Below are 18,881 nucleotides of genomic sequence, written 5' to 3'. Positions count from 1 at the left end.
CTTTTTTAATCTCTCTCTCTTTCTCTGAAATACAAACATGCAAATCTCTTTCACACACATTCTCCCCGACGCAATGATTTTTCACTTTTCACGCCCTTTTCCCCTTTCCTTTAGAGACAGTAATCCCCAGCTGCAGCACTAATAGCATTAGCAGAGCATATCCAATCCCCTTAGTACTCCAACAGGGAGCTCAGAGCTCAGACCTACACTGAGGACACTCTGGGGGACTACACTACCCATACTGCCTCAGGAAACCCATGCATGTTACTCAGCTCATTAGTGATTAAAGCAGACTGAAACAAAGATTACATAAAGAGTATAAAACAAATCCATCATCAATATTATCACTGCAGAGGGCTCTGTGGTGGGTGGCAGGCTGGAAAGATGTGCTTCAGTAACAGGAGGAGATTAGTAAAGAATATGAAAGATCATGAAAACATGAGAGAAAGCTGCCAAGGCAATGTGATTTAAATATACAGATAATCACATTACAGTGCTGTTAGATCACTGCATTGATTTGTTATTGATAGCCCATACAGTGTTCTACTGAAGCTAATTAGTGCTGCATAATGGTTTGTATAGTGTGAATTGTTCCAGAGTTAGTATAGAAATAGAAAGTACATCTATATTTTATGTTATAATGAAAAACATTCGTGTTGTTTATATATTGCTTTTTTAATTTACTGCACTGCTTGTTTATTTGTAACCTGTAGGACAGTTGTGCTCTCAGCCCAGTCCCCATTAAAAGATGTTGACATTATACGCATCTGGAAACCATAGATACATTAATCTGCAATATGATATTAAAAGCTGCTTGGATATTCCTTCGGGGAAGTGAATGGGACCAGCAGACCCAGGATGTTTGAACTTGTGTTCCGTTGTTGGATGTTTTGTCCAGAAGTTTATTTTGTGTCCCAATGTAGTAATCTTGTGTCCCGTAATATAGTTGTTTCATGTAGTATTGTTCTTGTTTTCCGTTGTAATACTTGTTTTTTGTAGTATTGTTCTTGTGTCCAGTGGTAGTATTCTTGTTTCTCATTGTATAAGAAATAAGTGTTTCTAAGCCTGTTTTTAGTGTTTAAAACAGCGATCATCACATCTTGAAAACAACACAATGTGTTGTAAACGTCTGCAGCATGTTCTGAGCAGCGGTAATCATGTGTCACTACAAAAACATCCTGTAAAACACGTCCAGGAAGATGCTAAGCATGTTCATGTGTTTTAGATGATTAAACAATGTTGAAACAATGTTAACATGAATATTTCCAATTGGAATTCACTACAGCATCCTGGTGTGTTTGGAATTTGCTGCATTGTCCCTGAATTATTCATTTACACACAGAGCTGACAAGCATTTGCATGCAAATGTGTTTGTGTGTGTCTACATGCATGTTGTATGTTTCTGCAGAGATAGATAGATAGATTAGAGCCTCAGTGCAAACAAAACGTGTTCACAAACATCCTTCTATGGCAGAGAAACAGAGGACTTCCTCCTCCTTCCTCCTCCTGCAGCCACTCTGCTCCTTCACTCCATCTCCATCTCTCAGCCATTACCCATTGCTCACAGTGAGCCACTGACTGGAAAACAGGCTGCAGTCTGCCACAGCATCAGCTTAAAAGTAATCATTCTGCTATGCAGAGTCAATATTGTTTTTGTTTTTCTGTGTGTGTGAGAGAGAGAGAGAGACAGGGAAAACCATGTAGACACAAGGAAGGAGGAAGCTACAAAGGAATGAAGGGAAAGGAGGAGAGAAAACAGGAGCAGTGGTGTGCCAGGCCTAAGAATGAGCTGTAACCTAATGAGTGTAGATGAAAGCTGACTGTCTGAGCTAACTCAATTCTTTGCTCTGCTAGTCACAGTTCTTAGCTTAATGATGTTTGCTCCAGACTACTGATGCCACGGCCGATGCTGGATTGCCTTTTTTTGGTCATATGTTTTCCTGTGTGCGACCCTCTTGCATGCGTAGAATGTTGAACTTGGCTCTGTCGGCTGACGGGATGACATCACCCACAGCAAGCAGCAGACATCCGTTAAGACGTGTTTACAGTGGTGAAACCACCAGCATGCCTCCATCCCGCTCGTATAAACACAGAACGGGGCTGACCATGTGCACACTTGTATGTGTACGCAGTGTTTACACAGAACAGATAAAGAAATACCAGAGCAGGAGGTAAAGCTCGTGGTTAAATAGGAACAGGACTGAAGCAGCACGAGGGCGAGGATGTTCCAGGGAGGTCTTTGAAAGGCTATCAGAGCTCTGAGGGGCTAGATGTAGTGTGTACACAGAGGTGAGGAGGAGGCATGATTCCTCCTCAGGAATGTTGTAAAGCTGTTTGTAGAGTCAGTAGGCCAATGAAAAGCTTAGAGACTGGAGCTCTGCCAAAGCAGTGATGGGAAAAATGAAGAAAAGGAAGAAAATGGGGGAATGGGAATAAAGAAAAGAATAGGATCCATAAAGAGAAATCTCAGGCGTGTTGTCCATTCAGGAGAGTTTTACACTCTCCATAAGAATGCAGTCTCAGGTTTAATGAAATCTGGGAAGCTCTCTTTAGAATTGAATCAAAGCCCTTCCTGCCCTACTGCACCATTTCTACCATTCCATCTCTGCTGCAGAGTGCATTCATCATCCTCCTCTTCATCCTCTTCATCCTCTTTGTTTCATGCTGCCTATCAGCAGCACATCTGTCTCACACATCACTGTAGTTCCTCAGAACATCTCTATACCCATCTACTGGCTGTGTGTGTGTGTGTGTGTGTGTGTGTGTGTGTGTGTGTCCCCTATAGAGGCAATGTGAAAGAACATATACATTTTACAGTGTAAATTCTCCTGCTCCCAGTCAGACAGAGTGAAATAAATAAAAGTAAATATACACACCAAAAAGCAAAATGAACTATTAAGAAGTTATTGTTTATGTAATTGGCAAATAAAGATCAACTCAGTTCATATTGTGATGCTCAAAGGTTTTGTATGTATGTATAAATATGAAATAAATGTCATAGAGGTTAATTCAGAAGTCAGAACGGAGGCGTAATATAATCATGATGGTCGTGACAGGGTTCGGATTAAAGATTAATAAAAAAAAAAGATAATTTAAGATTTAAGATTTAAGATGTGGAAGAAAGAATAAAACCACAGCCTTGCTAGCTGCTTCGTGAGGTTGAATTTAGCCACAAATTAAGCTAAATGCTAACATTGCTGCAAAGAATAATGCTAACATGTAGATGTTAAGCTTGCTAACATTCACGAATTAGCATTGAACAGAAAGTACAGCTGAGGCTGAATGTCATTATGAGTTACAAGTTAAAAAGTCCATGTAGATAAGTCAGTGTTGATGTCAGGGTCAAACCAGCCCATCCATGTCTTCACGATGTAATGACGATGAGTTTTTGCTGTGTTTTTCTATTTCGAATACTTGCTCTGAGCATAAGATATTGCCATGGATGGGTTCACATTATAGCTACTTTAAAAGCTTATGTATCCCATACAGTGCCTAGTGCATCAGCACAAGAATAAATATCTGCTGGATGATCTGGTAGTGAAGTGTGAAGATCACCAACATCAGTAGGATTCCTCCTCGGAGCACCATGGGAGTCAGTTTAAACTTTTACAGCAATCCATCCCGTAGTTGTTAAGATATTTCAGTCTAGCCAGAGTGTCGGATCGACCAGCACTTCCATCCCAAAAGCCATGCCATTAGCATGCTAAAAATGTAGAAATATGAGAATTTAAAGCACAGGTGAGACTTCTATGAAAAGACAAGTCAGTGCTTCCGATTACAAAGCAAATGAGGAAGTGTGGCAACGAGGGAGGGAGCAGAGAATCTATGCATGTTCATTTCAGATTTATATCCATCTGAGCAAAAATCCAATCTAGACCCACCCCTACTTGACCACAGAGCCATGCAGCCTCCCCTTCACAGCAACAGAACTCAAGGACAGTGAGTCAGCCAACCAATATGAGCCTAATTTAATCCGTGGAGCTGAAACCTGAGCCGGCATGAGACGGGCGGAGGACTGTGATGTCACAGGGCGAGACCTCCACCCGTCTACCTGCTGAGAGACGGAGCAGGAGATGGAGAAACTGCTTCCCTCGCTCTCAAACTGATGTTGTTTTCTTTTGTTTTTCTTGTCTGTGTGCAGCAGAGCACAACGTTGAGACATTAGTATCATGCCACTCATAATCGCCCACCTGGGGAGGAGCGAATGAGGAGGAGAAGGCAGAGCGGCTGGCCGGTGGGGAGGAGAAGGGGGAGCAGTGATAGAGAACTGAGGAGGAGGAGCAGAGGTTCAGGTTCAGACAGAGACGAAGGCAGAAACACAACAACATACAACAGGATGCATCATACTGTATGTGACTGCTCAGCCTGTAAGACCATATGAGAAAACAACAACCTCAGAGTCGTGTGGCCACCTCCTGAAAAGACCTCTCCTTATTTCCTCTCTTTATTTTCTTTAAACCAAGCAGACTGAGACAGATTCCTGTGGGTGTGTTATTTAGGAGGCTGTTGACCACTCTGACAATGGCTGGCAGAGCCGGTCCTCCTCTGGTGCCAACACACACACGCCAGGAATTTCACCTCTTTAAGTTCTGCCTCGTGTTAGAGAGAATTCGGGGTGGAGGGCAGTGGATATTTAGGGGGAGACAGAAGGTCAACAGTAGCTGGAACACAGCTAAAGGCTGGAAAACTGAAGATTCATTTTAGCAACTTAGTGTGTCAAGATGTTATTGTCTTGTAAATCTTTAATATAAATCTATTAATCAATTACTTAAAAGCATTATGTCTCATAAGCTGTTGCAGAAATTTGTTACACAGATTGGGTGCCAAATTTTGCCTTTTTCTCTAATTGAGAATTGATTAAAAAGGATTTTTTAAAAACTCCAAAAGGCCACAATAGGGGTGTTTCCATTACAGTCCAATACCCAGAATGAGGCGGGTCTCACTCACTGAAACGCCCCTCATTCGAATATGAGCCGCCCTCGCGGTCTTTTGACCCGACTTTTTTTGGCCCTGTTGAAGAGCATGGCCATTTTTCTCCCCTAAAAAAAAGCCTGGTTGCTGATTGGATTGAAGGCTGAGCAGGATGTGATAATGTATGATTCATAGTGATCCTGCAAAGGCAAAGTGATTTTCTGCCCTCTCATAGTGCAGTCCGGCATTCGTGGAACGATGTGCACAGTAGCACCACTGCTAAAGTTAGCTCTGTAGCAGTAAAGTGTGTATGTACTAACAGGCTAACAGTTAGCTCTGTAGCAGTAAAGTGTGTATGTACTAACAGGCTAACAGTTAGCTCTGTAGCAGTACAGTGTGTATGTGCTAACAGGCTAACAGTTAGCTCTGTAGCAGTACAGTGTGTATGTGCTAACAGGCTAACAGTTAGCTCTGTAGCAGTACAGTGTGTATGTTCAAACAGGCTAACAGTTAGCACTGTAGCAGTACAGTGTGTATGTGCTAACAGGCTAACAGTTAGCTCTGTAGCAGTACAGTGTGTATGTGCTAACAGGCTAAAAGTTAGCTCTGTAGCAGTACAGTGTGTATGTGCTAACAGGCTAACAGTTAGCTCTGTAGCAGTACAGTGTGTATGTGCTAACAGGCTAACAGTTAGCTCTGTAGCAGTACAGTGTGTATGTGCTAACAGGCTAACAGTTAGCTCTGTAGCAGTACAGTGTGTATGTGCTGCTGCTGAGGGAGGTGTTCACTTAGCGATCTCTGTTTGTTTACAACAAGCACCGGACACTCTGTGCACAGTTAGTGATGCAGGTTAATGCACGATCACAATGTGTATGATATTGCATAATAACCCATGCTGGTTTGATCAGTGGCCTGAGACTTTCCCAGCGGCATCTCTTCCCCCTAAAGGAAACTATTTAGGGACATCGATTTAAAAGTTTTACATGTTCTGAATGCTCTCTGTGTCTAGTTTGTGGTTGTAAAGTTTCTTGAGGCTGTGATTATCCTAGAGGTCACAGCAGGTAGTTTTACACAGTGAGGTCAGGTTAAAGAAATGCTCTCACTGCAACAAAATGGCTACCATCGGGACTAACATCATGAATAACATTGGGCTCTGAAGGCAATAAGTCCAGTCGTACCCAATTTATTCACCTCAGTGAGTGTTTAGGGACCTCGTATGCAGAAATATTCAAATACAGTGGAGTCAGTCAGTGCCAAGGGGTTAAACCCCTCCCAGCAGAAACTAATCATTCTGCAGCTCTGATACTGAAACATCACACCCAGAGATATTAAGAACTTGTCAGGTTTTTTAGATTACTTTTTTTTTTCAACTCAGCTTTTGTGTCAAATCTTAGCTCATCATTTAAATTTCCCCCTTGCCAAATTTACAGTGAAAAACATCCCAATGATGTCACAGCTCAACACATTGTTTTCCTCCGAGCAGACTCTCTGTTCTTCAGTGTGAAGACAGATTTCAGTTCGTCCTCCCTGGTGCTACCAGATTCCCAGTCCCCTGACACCATATGACACCAATTAGGAGGCTGCGGATATGACAAGCCATTGGTCCAAACACTGTAACTGACAAAAAAACCCTCTCAAGCTGTGTTTCTTTGTGTCTGATATTATAGAGAGATGGGAGGGAACAAAACGGAGACAAGTCAAGAGAATTACAATGATGAGGAGAAGGGAGGGAGGAAAAAACCCACAGGAAGTTAAAAGGGAGGGGAAAGAGAAAGAGAGGGAAAGAACAGCTGATGTTAGTGTTGAAAAGGGAAGTTTTCTGTTGTCAGCCCACGCTGACTGTCAACTGACGGAGCTGCCGATTCAGAAGAGGAGTGACAGAGAGCTGATGTGCTGTTAGGAGTAAAGCTGAGGAATAAAAAGTACTTCCTCCTTCCTTTCTGTTAAGTTACACTACTTTACAATCACCACTGAGGTTTAAAAGACACTCAGAGGCTCTGATATCCTTTCTAAAGCATTACAATGTGTTTTAAATAATATAACCTGCCTCACAGCTCCCAGTTCCCCCACAGCAGCGCTATGATGTCATCAAGTTGGGACTCAGAACAGGAGGGCCATTATGTTCTGTGCTGCAGTAATATTCAGGTCTGTAAAACCTGGTGATGCCGGTAAGGAAACAAGAAAAGGCTTTAAAAAAAAAGGCCTGTAGCGTGTGTAGTGTCAGTGTGTGTGTGTGTGTGTGTGTGTGTGTGTGTGCGCGCGCTCGGAAAACAACTCTCGCAAAGAAAACTTACAACTGCCACTTGCTGAAATGAATGGTAGCGATTCACGTGAACTCTGACAAGGACGCAACTGGTAAATCACACACAGATGTTGCAGTTTGGAGCGCGCGTCTCTGTGTCACACAGCTGCCAGTTTAATGCGGGAAACAAGCTTCATTGCTCGTGAAAAACCCACAAAGACTCACTCAAGCTACCGTTTAGCAGAATTAAAAGCAGGCAGCTGCTTGCTGCATTTCTGAGAGTTCACGGTACGTACACTAACCAGCATTATGCAGAGCAACACACAGATTTGTAAGAGCTTCACACAGTGTAAAGCTGTAGATAAAGCGGTGGCACGGCATCAGTGGTGCAGCCTGACTGACCCTGATCACAGGCTGAAGTGAAAACATTAGATATTATAGATATTAGACCCGCTAAGGCCAGGAAGTCTTAGCTCTGCAACGTGTCCAGTGACTAGCGTAGCGATTAGCTGACGGTTAGCTGACCTGACGCTGGTTTTGGATTTATCCGTCCCAGTAGACAGCAGAGCAATCATATCAGTAACGCTGAGAAGGCCTGACGCAGCAAACAGCAGCAGCGTGTGTAAAACAAGCCTCAGAGCTGCCGTGACTGAAAATGAAATAGATCCACAGCAGGGCGAAGAATACAGAAAGACATGTCGGAGTCACCGGGTTCAACCTGAGGAGGAACGAGGTCCCAGACCACCTCAACACAACACAACACCAGGGTCCTAGCTGTTTAATCACAGCTTCTGTCAGGATGACTGCCCTGACACGGCTTCATCACCTGTCAGCTGACTTGTCACCTTGTCAGTTTTCATCAGGGATACAAAGAATATTTTTCTCCTCTGAAAGGTTTCAAACATGTCAAAGTGCACAGACCTGTAATTCTGACATGTGTCATGTGTGTGTGTGTGTGTGTGTGTGTGAATGAAAGTGGCTTCAAGGATTCATCTGTGGCCACCAAATATCCACAGTTGGTGGATTCAGTTTTATCAGGTATTGAGAAAGAGATCTCAGTGAAATTACCTGTCAAATAAAGGTTAAAATAAAAATAAAAATCCCCACACTGCAAGCCTTTTGGAGACGCTTTGCCGCAGCTTATAAATATAAGCATCAATCCCTGATTCTAGTTATTCTCTTTCATAATGATTGCTGTACAAATATTCTAAACTGCTGTCATTTATGATATGTTTGAACACAACTCTGTGGTTTAAAGGGACTCTAAATGTCCCAGAAATGTTATGCCAGAATTTAACAATTATTTCCTCCGTTAGGGTTGTTTTATTCCCTCTCTGCAGCAGAGAGAAGGGGAAAGTTCATTTGACAGAATCTCTGACACAGATAGAAGAGCAGCAGTTTAACTGCTTCTCTCACTGAAGTCAAACTGTAAATTGGCCCAAAAAAAAGCACTAGCTAGCTGTATATTTCAACAACTAATGATCATGTTTGACCGGGACAGAATGCTGGTGCACATCTGAAACATGACAACAAGGACTATTTCAGGGCTTTTAAGGACATTTCCACAGCAGTTTGCATGGTGGGTCCCGGCTGTGACCCCAGCAGAGAGAAGAGAGGTGAAGCCTCCATCTCACCTTCTGCCTCAGCAGCCAGTCTGCTGCTCACACAAACACCGCATGAATTATTTAAACTCCCTCTGACTCAAGCCTATAAGAACATATTGGAATTTGAAGTTTTGGAGAAAATAAAGAAGACAGGATGGGAAAGAGTGAGAGAGAAAGTTGAGATGATCATACAGGAAGATAGATAGACTATAGATAGAGAGTGAGAGGAGAGAAACAGAATGAAAGTGAAAAGAGCAGAGGTTATAGAGAGCTGGAGGACTCATGCTGCTCTTAGAACTCACAGCCTCACTATGCAGGTAAAAGATGCAATATCTGACTTTCTCTGCCCTCATCTCATGTGATACACAACCAAACACCATCAGCTGCTTTACATCCACTCTGATCCAATTAACTCTGTCAGATGAACCTGGTTGATAATTAGTGCAGAGTAGTGATGGAGCTGTAAGTGTGTCACCTTCAGAACTGGGACACGCTAAGCTACAGGCTAATGGGAACACTCACACACTCACTCACATGTGTTAACATGACCGTCTAAAATAACACACATACGCTGTCGTCAGGTCACAGTATTTCATCTTATTATGTTATGGAACGGTGTGTGTTTTTGTTTTAGGTCACAAAGGTCATTTCTGTGTGTGTTTCAGTGTGTTTGAGTGTGTGTGTTAGTTAGGAAAGCTGCGTTCTCAATAATCATGAACACATTCACATTTCCCTCTAAGAAGCAGATATCAGCAGAGTAAAGACAGCAGACAGGTTGTTCGTTAACAACTTCCTGACCGGCGACTCAAACATTAATCCTAACATGCATAGAATGAACAGTTATGAAGAAAATGTGCCAGTGTGAAGGAATTGTCAAAATTTAATGTAAAGCATTAAGTGAGAGAATAAGAGAGGAAATAGATGTGTTTGTATTTGTGTTTGCCACTGACTGAAATAAAAAGGGAACTTTGAAGGGCTGGTGGTTACCCAGAAGGCTGTAAATGAACTGGTTCATGAGAAATCAAGAGATAGTCATCAGGTCATTAGCCTCATCTGTCTGACACAATCTCCATATAGGGACAAAATAAAGACACAATAGATGTGTTAATTGGTCATAAAGGTATTTATTTCTGTGTGTGTGTGTGTGTGTGTGTGTGTGTGTGTGTGTGTGTGTGTGTGTGTGTGTGTGGTATGTTTTATGCATGTTGTGGGGACTTATAGCTGTTTACACAGTCACATTGTGGGGACCCAACTTCCATATGGGGACAAAATGCAGGTACCCATAAATTATTACATTTGATGTTAAAGACTTGCTGTGATACTAGGGTAAGGGTTAGGGTTAGTTAGGGCAAGTAGTGGTTAGAGTGAGTCTCCAGAAAATTAAAAGTGTGTGTGTGTGTGTGTGTGTGTGTGTGTGTGTGTGTGTGTGTGTCATGGTACATTTAGGACAAATGGCCCATCTAAGGAGAAGAGCGAGGAATGAGCACAAGTGAAACTAGATACAGTCCATCAGCTTCTCAATCCTTCACTTCACACACACACACACACACACACACACACACACACACTCACTGTGACATGCTGATGCCCCGCCCTCCACTAACCAGTCCATCACCAGCTCTGTCATCCATTCCTCTTTCGGCCTCTCTGGTCCTCATTCTGTCTCTTTTTTCCCCAGTATAATTTCCATTTAACTGGCAGCAGTTCGGGCTTCTCTCTGCATCGTCCCCCCATGGATCCATCACAATGACTCATAACTCTCATACATTATTTCAGCTCATTTGATCTTACTTCAAGGTGTTTTATGGTTTTAATTGTTTGGTTTTGCTGCATAATTTCATCGATGTAATTTTCCATAAACATAAGGTGGGACACTTGTGGAGCTTAACCCACTATCTATCTGAGCTTCTGGGTAATACTGCCCTCTGCTGGATCACATGTGTATCACAGGATATATGCCAGGGCTGATATAGGAAATAAATGTTCTATTTATGAGTTTTTTACAACATTCATTTCCTTTTCTTTTGGGTCTCGCTTGTATGAGGATTGTAATTTGAAAAGTTTTATGAGCTCTTTTTATACTCCAGAAACATACATACAGGTGGCAGGAGACAGTAACGGCATTTACATTTAAATTAAATGGTAATCTAGGGAGGTAGTTTACTGCAGTGGTTCTTGGGGCCACTCCAACGGGTCCCAGCACTGATCAGAGTGCCTGTGAAATGAGTCACAAGAGAGATAAACAGCAAAAACTTTCCACATATTTTTAGTTTTATCTCTCATCTACTTTTTTCTTGTACGTTACTGGCTAATTTACTTCTTAAACACAAGAAAAACAAAATGCTTCTGGTTGAACTGGTCAGTAGACATGATGCTATGATGATGATGTTGATAATGTTGATAAGGCCTCAGTGGTTTAGTGTCCAGTATTTAGTCACAGCTTGAAATTCTTAAAGAGACAGTTCACCCCAAATAAAACAAATACAGATCTCGTGAGCTGTTTCATGTAGAAAGTTTTTGTTTCCAGTATAATTCTGACATGAAACTGATCACAACAAGGTCTGTTATCTTCAGTCATCATGACATCATTTATGGAAATACACCATAGCTTTTGAGTTTTTCCAATTTTTTGGCGCTTCGAAGAAGTTTCATCTAGTTCCATTAGTTGAAGAGAAGAAAGACATCTCTACTGCTGATATCTCCAAAACTAGGAACCAATGCAATCGATTGATAAACAGCCGTCTCTTAAACAAGATAAAGTGTACACACACCCAGGCCTTACAGGCCTTCAGGTCTGAGTTCATCCTCAGATGAAGTTATGCCAGATTTACCTGAAATAGAGATGAAATATGTCACTAGTGGCTTTTTGCGGGCGCAGCATCCATCCACACTCCCTCTGCAGGGCGGAAAATTATTAAAGGTCATATGGAGTCTATAAAAAATATAACAGAAAAATATTGTTCAGTGACTGAGTGTCTCTCCAGCCCGAGGCTCCAACATGAGTAGAGCTTTACTCTCAGTCACTGCTGATCAGCTGCCACATACTGTCAATGTGCATACAGTCTGTAGTCATATATCACCTGTAGATGTGTTTCTACAGCAGAGAGGACTTTCACTTTCAAGGCCGAAAAACAATAACTTTAGAAGCTTCTGAGAAGTGTTGAAGCCAGAGAAGCCTCCACTCTGTGGTCGGCCACATAAAGACAACAGTTAGTCATTGTTATTGGTCATGTGTGAAATGACAACCTTTAAGCTGTGAAGCTGCTTAAAACTTGGTATTCTGTCTTAGTGGTGAGCCAGCAGAGGGCACTCTCTTAATATAAAATAAAATGATAAGCACACATTCTCTATCAGAGCTCTGCTGGTCCAGAGTCAGACAAGACAGAAAGAGGTCAACTTTATTAACATGTCAGAGAGAAATCACAGAAAAACAAAGAAATGTGCCACTTGTGTAGTATTAGTACAAGTATTAAAACTAAACATGGGATCAAAAGCAGGGTAAATGTATAACACAGAACAAAGAGCATGTTTAAGATGTGTGTCCTTAGATCAACCTGTACGTCTCTGAGCCACAGAAACATCCTGCTGTGTTGACCTGAGAGGAACCAGCCTGATGCTCTGAGGATCTACTGGTTGATGTTGGACCAACTATTGTTTTGTGTAATCTGGAGCGAGGCCAATAATGTCTTATCTAATCGTATTTAATGATTCACATCTTTGATAAATAATATAAAGCAAAGACACTTTAACCTAAGCTAACCCGAGTCAGTATTAAAATAAGACTCAGTCGTTGCCCCAGTGTTGGCCTCCACCAGAACAAATCCTCAGGACCAGAACACAGGAAAGCTAAAGATTCTCCTGATCCCAGTAATATAACCAAACATCCCTCTGCAGGGTTTCCTAAGGACATCTCTTCTGTTATACCTAGCTTATGGTCTCTGCAGAGCAAGGTAAATATAATAATAATAATACTACTCTGACCCCGGCACCGTCTCACATGTCTCTCAGCAGTAGATCATGTGTTTTTGACCAACATTGTAAGCTTTGTTGCCAAAATATACCTTAGGCCTCCTTTCATAATCAACATGATGAAGATCTGGGAGCGTTATGCAACCACAGGAAGGAGCCTGACACCAGAGATAGTGAATAAAGTCAACACATACACACAGCAGCATAAATTATGAAGCAAAGTAAATGAATTATAGTTATAGTTTCACATTACAAAAGCTTATCGTATTATAAACTGGAGGGTTTAATGCATTTTTTGCTCATGATAGCCGTTATAATTGCTTTCAGATTCTTTTCTCATGTGGAGAGAGCATTTGAATATTTCTTAGAAGTTTCAAATTAGCATGTGAAACCACCGTGTTTAGTTTAAAAGGATTAAAATCATTACGCCTACTGTATCTGCTCAAACAGTGGAGAAGGAAATGAGGTTTGAGCTCTCCACACTAGATACATTCACACACTGCTGAGTAATACTTATATTAGTTAGGAAAGCTACACTCAATAATCATGAACACATTCACATTTTCCTCTAAGAAGCAGATATTAGCAGAGTAAAGACAGCAGACAGGTTGTTAACAACTTCCTGACCTGAGACTCAAACATTAATCCTAACATGCATAGAATGAACAGTTATGAAGAAAATGTGCCAGTGTGAAGGAATTGTCATAAATGAATGTAAAGCATTAAGTGTGAGAATAAGATGTTGTGGCTATCATTGTCATGATGTGTCGGTTTATATTGGTTATTATGTGTATGATTCATCTTGTTATTGTGTAATATGTTATTCTATATCGCATCAAACTATATTCTGTGGTGATGTCTCCCATCCCCCTGTGTTATTATATTATATATTATATTATATGTTGTTTATTTTTATTTTTTTATGTATGTGTGTATATATATAATTATTATTATTTTTAATATTATATATATATTTTTTTAAATTTATTTAATTAGTTATTTTATTTATTCTTGTTTATTTGTTTTCTCTCGTTAGTGCTTCTTGCTTTCTTTGCCTATTTATTTTCATTGTGTTATACATATAAGTGACACACACACACACACACACACACACACACACACACACACACACATACACGCACGCACACACACACACACAGCTGTGATGCCTCTGTGCAAATCGTTTATCATTTATGTTTTCTTTGTTGTTGTCTGTCTGTATGTCTTCTGTCTCTACTTGTGCTCCACATGGTGCAGTGTATTTGTCTCTCATGTCACCTTGTTTGTTCCGTCATTTCACCAATAAAAAATAAATAAATAAAAATAAAAAAGTGCGAGACTAAGAGAGGAAATAGATGTGTTTGTATTTGTGTTTGCCACTGACTGAAATAAAAAGGGGACTTTGGTGGGTAATTACCCAGAAGGCTGTAAATGAACTGGTTCATGAGAAATCAAGAGATAGTCATCAGGTCATTAGCCTCATCTTACTGTCTGACACAATCTCCATATAGGGACACAAATAAAGAGTATATAAACCTGAACATTTAGAGAAGTGAGACTGAAGATCAGTGGCTGTAAGAGTGGCTGCATCACTCAACAGGGTTCTTCACAGTCTGTGGTTTTTCACTGACAGTTGCATGTGCAGACTGAAATGTCTGTTAGGATAAACAGCATCGAGGAGAAATAACCAGAACACTCAATGTTTCTGAACGGTATCGCGGCTTTAGTCGGGACAACCATTTGGTGAAATACAGTTTTCCATTTTTTTGGAACCAGATCAATTCTTCAGGTCTTTTAAGATTGTAAGTACGACTATATAATAAAGTTTAGATAGGGATAAATCATTCCATTTCACATTTAAAAGGCGAAGTATGTTATTCTGGAGAAAGACTACAGAGACTCAGCTCGTCAAATATAGACTAAATAAATATAAATATAATAAATATAGACATCGTTATTCTGGGAACGAGTCTCAACATTCAACTTTCTTCCTCCAGAATCACTTACTGCACCTTTAACTGCTGTTTGCTGTTTGTACAGTAGAACCTGTAAACTTTAGTGTATACCTAATTATACCTTTTTTATATAAATGTTTAAGGGTTGTGATCAAAGTGTCCTTAGTGATGTAAAACACATATAGTGTCTACGCCTTGTGCAGAGATCAGTTGCTCAATCAATTAAAACAAAATGAACATGTTTCTCACAAGAAACTAAAACTTGCAGGTAAACTAACTTTGGATTAACATTTAAAAATGATGTTGGAAAGACAGATAAGGAGGTCAGCTGTCGTTTTAAAGTTCATTTCTATTGTTAAAACGCGTCTCTCTCTGTAGATTAACTATGATATATTCCTTGGGAGAGGAATACAGATGTGTGCTTCAACATGTTTCTGTCTCTGCTCATCCTCTGATGCTCTGCTGCATCAGTTTGCAGACTTAATTTACGAGCATCTGCAAATGAATCCTGCAAACTTGTAATGATGCATTATTTCTTGCATTGTAATCAGATGACAAACACAAAATCATAAAAATGTCAAATTGTTTAAGTGGAGCACTCTTCTTTTTAAAGATACAATTAAATAATAACCTCGTTTTTTCTAGACTGAATGCAAATGTTTAAAAGAACCATTGGAGCAGATATCAGGTTAGATTAAAGCTGTTTTTAATGTGTTTTCCAGACATTGTGTCATTTGTCAGTCATAAATATTTAACACTCCTCCAGCTGGAGAGCCAGTAACCAGTCAGAGCATGACTGCAGCAATAGGTAACCTATTGAGTCTTTTAGGAAGTGTTGTTTGTTTTGCGTCATCTTTTCATATTTATTATGTAAATGCCACTCAAACTGCCTCTCAGCCATGTCATATTCAGCACCAGCATTGTCACAACTCACTGTTTACTGTTTCAGTGTCCAGATAGAGCTGCACCTGCTGACGCTCACACTCACTCACCTTACCACCAATTACTACGAAACCTGCAGGATGGTGAGTCTTTCTGGGCTGACACACAGAATATTAATGTTGTGCTGCATGTGTTCATCTTAAATCAGTTTTTTTAACTATTGTGTAGTTGAAAGTGCTCCTTGTTTCCTCTTCCTTCCCTTCCTTCCCCTGTTCCCTCCCTCCTCTCCCCTCCAGGGTCTGAACTGTACGGAGCTGGATGATGTTCTGGAGAGGTACTACCTGTCTCCGTTCTACGCCATCCAGTTCTGCATCGGTTTCCCTGGCAACCTCCTGGTTATACTGGGATACATATTTTGTTTGCCGGCGTGGCAGAGCTGTAATGTTTACCTGTTCAGCCTGGCGGTGTCCGACCTGCTGTTCCTCTGCACGCTGCCACGCCTCTCCTACCTCTACGCCAACGACCAATCAGAGAGCAGCCCTGTTGGTTGTGTTGTTAACCGCTACATCCTGCATGTCAACCTCTACTCGTCCATCCTGTTTATGGTTTTGCTGAGCATGGATCGCTTCCTGCTGATCAGACACCCGACCCGGAGCCACTACCTGCTGCGGCCCCGGGCGGCCCTGCTGGTGACCGGCCTCAGCTGGCTGCTGGTCAACGTGCAGGTCGCTCCAATGATCTTCCTGATGCTGCAGGACCTGCAGACAGGGAACTGGAGCCGCTGCAAAGACTTCGCCAGCCTGAAAGGAGACATCAGTTCTCTGGGCTACAGCCTGGGGTTGACCCTGACGGGGTACGTCCTCCCTCTGGTTGGTCTTTGTGTCTTCTCCTACCAGATCGGACACCTGCTGCGTGTCCAGGAGAGGGCCGTGCAGCGCAGGACCACGTCCTACAAGCGTCCTCTGAGGGTGGCTGCGTCGGCGGCCATCATGTTCCTGGTGATCTACAGCCCGTACCACCTGCTGAGGAACGTCAGGATAGCGTCGGTGCAGGCGTGGGCGGGGCTGCCGCTCTGCACCACCATGTACATAGAGGCCGCTTACATCATCACCAGACCTCTGGCCTTCCTGCACAGCGTCATCAACCCTGTGTTCTACTTCTTCATGGGAGACAAGTTCAGAGAGCTCCTCCTCACCAGGTTCAGGAAGCTGGTGAGAAAGAAAGAGAACCTGCCACAAAGAGAACCGGCCTGATGAACTCAGCACCACGTCCCCACAAGGTCCACACATGTGAATCAGCTCTGTCTTTAGACATCATGCTTTTCTTTATTTATCTTGTGTTTTAACTGTATATGTTTCATTGATTTAATTGTCAGACAGTCTTAGTATTATTAATAGCGAATGGTATCTTTGGTCAGAACATGTTTGTCATCTGGATTAATGAGGAAAGAAAGCATGTACAATACATGAAACATAAAATAACATTTAAATGCCAGAGCCCCAGTTTCTTTGTATATCAATGCTCTGTTGAAGCATTCCTGTTTACATTGTTTGTGCAGACAGGCTGCTGTTAGTATCTGTGTTTATTGAGGCTTCTTATATTTGTATCTAGATGAAAATGGAGGTGCATCATTTGTCATTTTTGTGTGTGCATTAAAGTCATTATTGTGATGTGTTACTTTAAAATTGAATAAAATATAACTTAACACAACAGAAAATATTTAGGTCCTTCTTGGGTGATAAATTGAGCCATTACCGTGCCACTTTTATGTCATTATCTTTAATAATAGAAAACAGAAAAAGTTGGCACAATACAATTTAATGCAAGGCCTCATCAGTTAATTTTATTGTTTTCATAATGTTCACATCTTAACAGTGTTTTTGTGACACTATATTTGAAAGTAATGCTATGATAATAATAATAATAATAATAATTTTATTATTATTATTATTATTATTATGATTGTGATTATTATTATTATTATTATAACAATAATAATAATAATAATAATAATGGGTGTTGAATGTTCAGGTCCATTAAAGCACAGCCAATCCTAAAAGGTAAAATGATATTTCCTGTTGGTTTATGTGCATACTGTTATTACGCCAATATCAATTATGTTCTTTTTCATCATTCACACAATAATCCATGTAGTTGGCTTAATAAGTGCTGATTTTACACTTTTAATCAGTATCCAGGTATTAATAATCCCTGAGCCAGCCTGCCAACGAGGCTTTGGCTCTGCTGGATTTCTCTCAGATTTGTTCCTGTGTAATGTGAAACCTGCAGATCTGCTGAGGGTATTTCTGAGAACTGAAGCTGTTTTTTGTTCCTCAGCACACCAAATCTTTCCCATCTGCATGTTTTTGTAATGGAACTCAAACACTGAGCAAAAAGTGTCCTTGTTATCATTTATGTGTTATAAAGAGGGTTAATTCAGAAATCAAAGACAACAGTATAGAGATTTGATCCAGCTTGTCTTTGTTTTTCAGACTTTAGTGGCTCCAGAGATACAGAGCACCTTACACTGTGACCTTTTCAACCCAGTCGTCATGTCAGCATGATTTTCATTTTCATTGTGAGACACTTCTCATTGTTTTGGAGAACTTAAGTCTATTGTGCAGATTCCTGGCAGACATGGTGATATTTAGAGCAGAGCAGGGCAGAAGGCTGGTGTGTAGCAGCACGTATCATATGACTGCTTCATGGTGATGCTGCTGCTTTCATTTGTGTGAATGTGTGAGTTACATGAGTAATATCCTGGAGACATCATTACAACATGACAACATTTCCTCTTTTTTATCTTTTGTTTCTCACGTTGAGTAAGATACCTGTTTCACAAGATTGAAACATAAACACTGAGAAATTCTGAAGAATCTTTCTCAAGTTTTGGTTTCTATTTCTATTTTCTGTTGGAATCCAGACGTCTCAGCTCTGGTGAAAGTCCCCTCCATATTCACCATATCAGTGAGATCTGATGCTTATCTATAGCTGAACCCCATCAGGCACACTTCACTTCACAGGACTCTGTTACTGGAGTCAGCTGGGTCAGCTGCTTTCTTTCAGCCGTGATTCCTCAATTCATTTACATTGGCATCTCTCCTGGAACGGACAAAGGAGCTGCTTTCTGTACGTGTTTGAACTTTCATAACAAAAGCCAGAGGAGCTGTATTGAGACAGAGCTGATGAGAAAAAGCAGAAGAAAAGTTCATGTGAGGATAAATGCAAAACCAACACCTCTATATAACCTGTAATACTGATGCAGCAGAGCACTTGGTCTCTAAATGTCTTTAGGTTGCTGCTGTCTGTTAAACTCAT

At 41.1% G+C, this 18,881-nt stretch overlaps 1 protein-coding gene across 1 annotated transcript in view; it reads left to right on the top strand.

Annotated features, from left to right (window-relative positions):
• Nucleotides 1–16,816, top strand: part of LOC131970754 (succinate receptor 1-like) — a 47,518-nt gene extending 30,702 nt beyond the window's left edge. Inside the window, exons 3-4 of the mRNA XM_059332177.1 lie at nt 15,638–15,706; nt 15,860–16,816. Coding sequence (XP_059188160.1) covers nt 15,638–15,706; nt 15,860–16,816 — 1,026 coding nt within the window. The remainder of the gene's footprint in view (nt 1–15,637; nt 15,707–15,859) is intronic.
• The last annotated feature ends 2,065 nt before the right edge of the window (nt 16,817–18,881 follow it).

The sequence above is a fragment of the Centropristis striata genome, chromosome 4 (assembly GCF_030273125.1).
Source record: "Centropristis striata isolate RG_2023a ecotype Rhode Island chromosome 4, C.striata_1.0, whole genome shotgun sequence".
NCBI classification, from domain to species: Eukaryota; Metazoa; Chordata; class Actinopteri; order Perciformes; family Serranidae; genus Centropristis; species Centropristis striata.
This window is presented reverse-complemented; position numbering and strand designations above follow the sequence as displayed.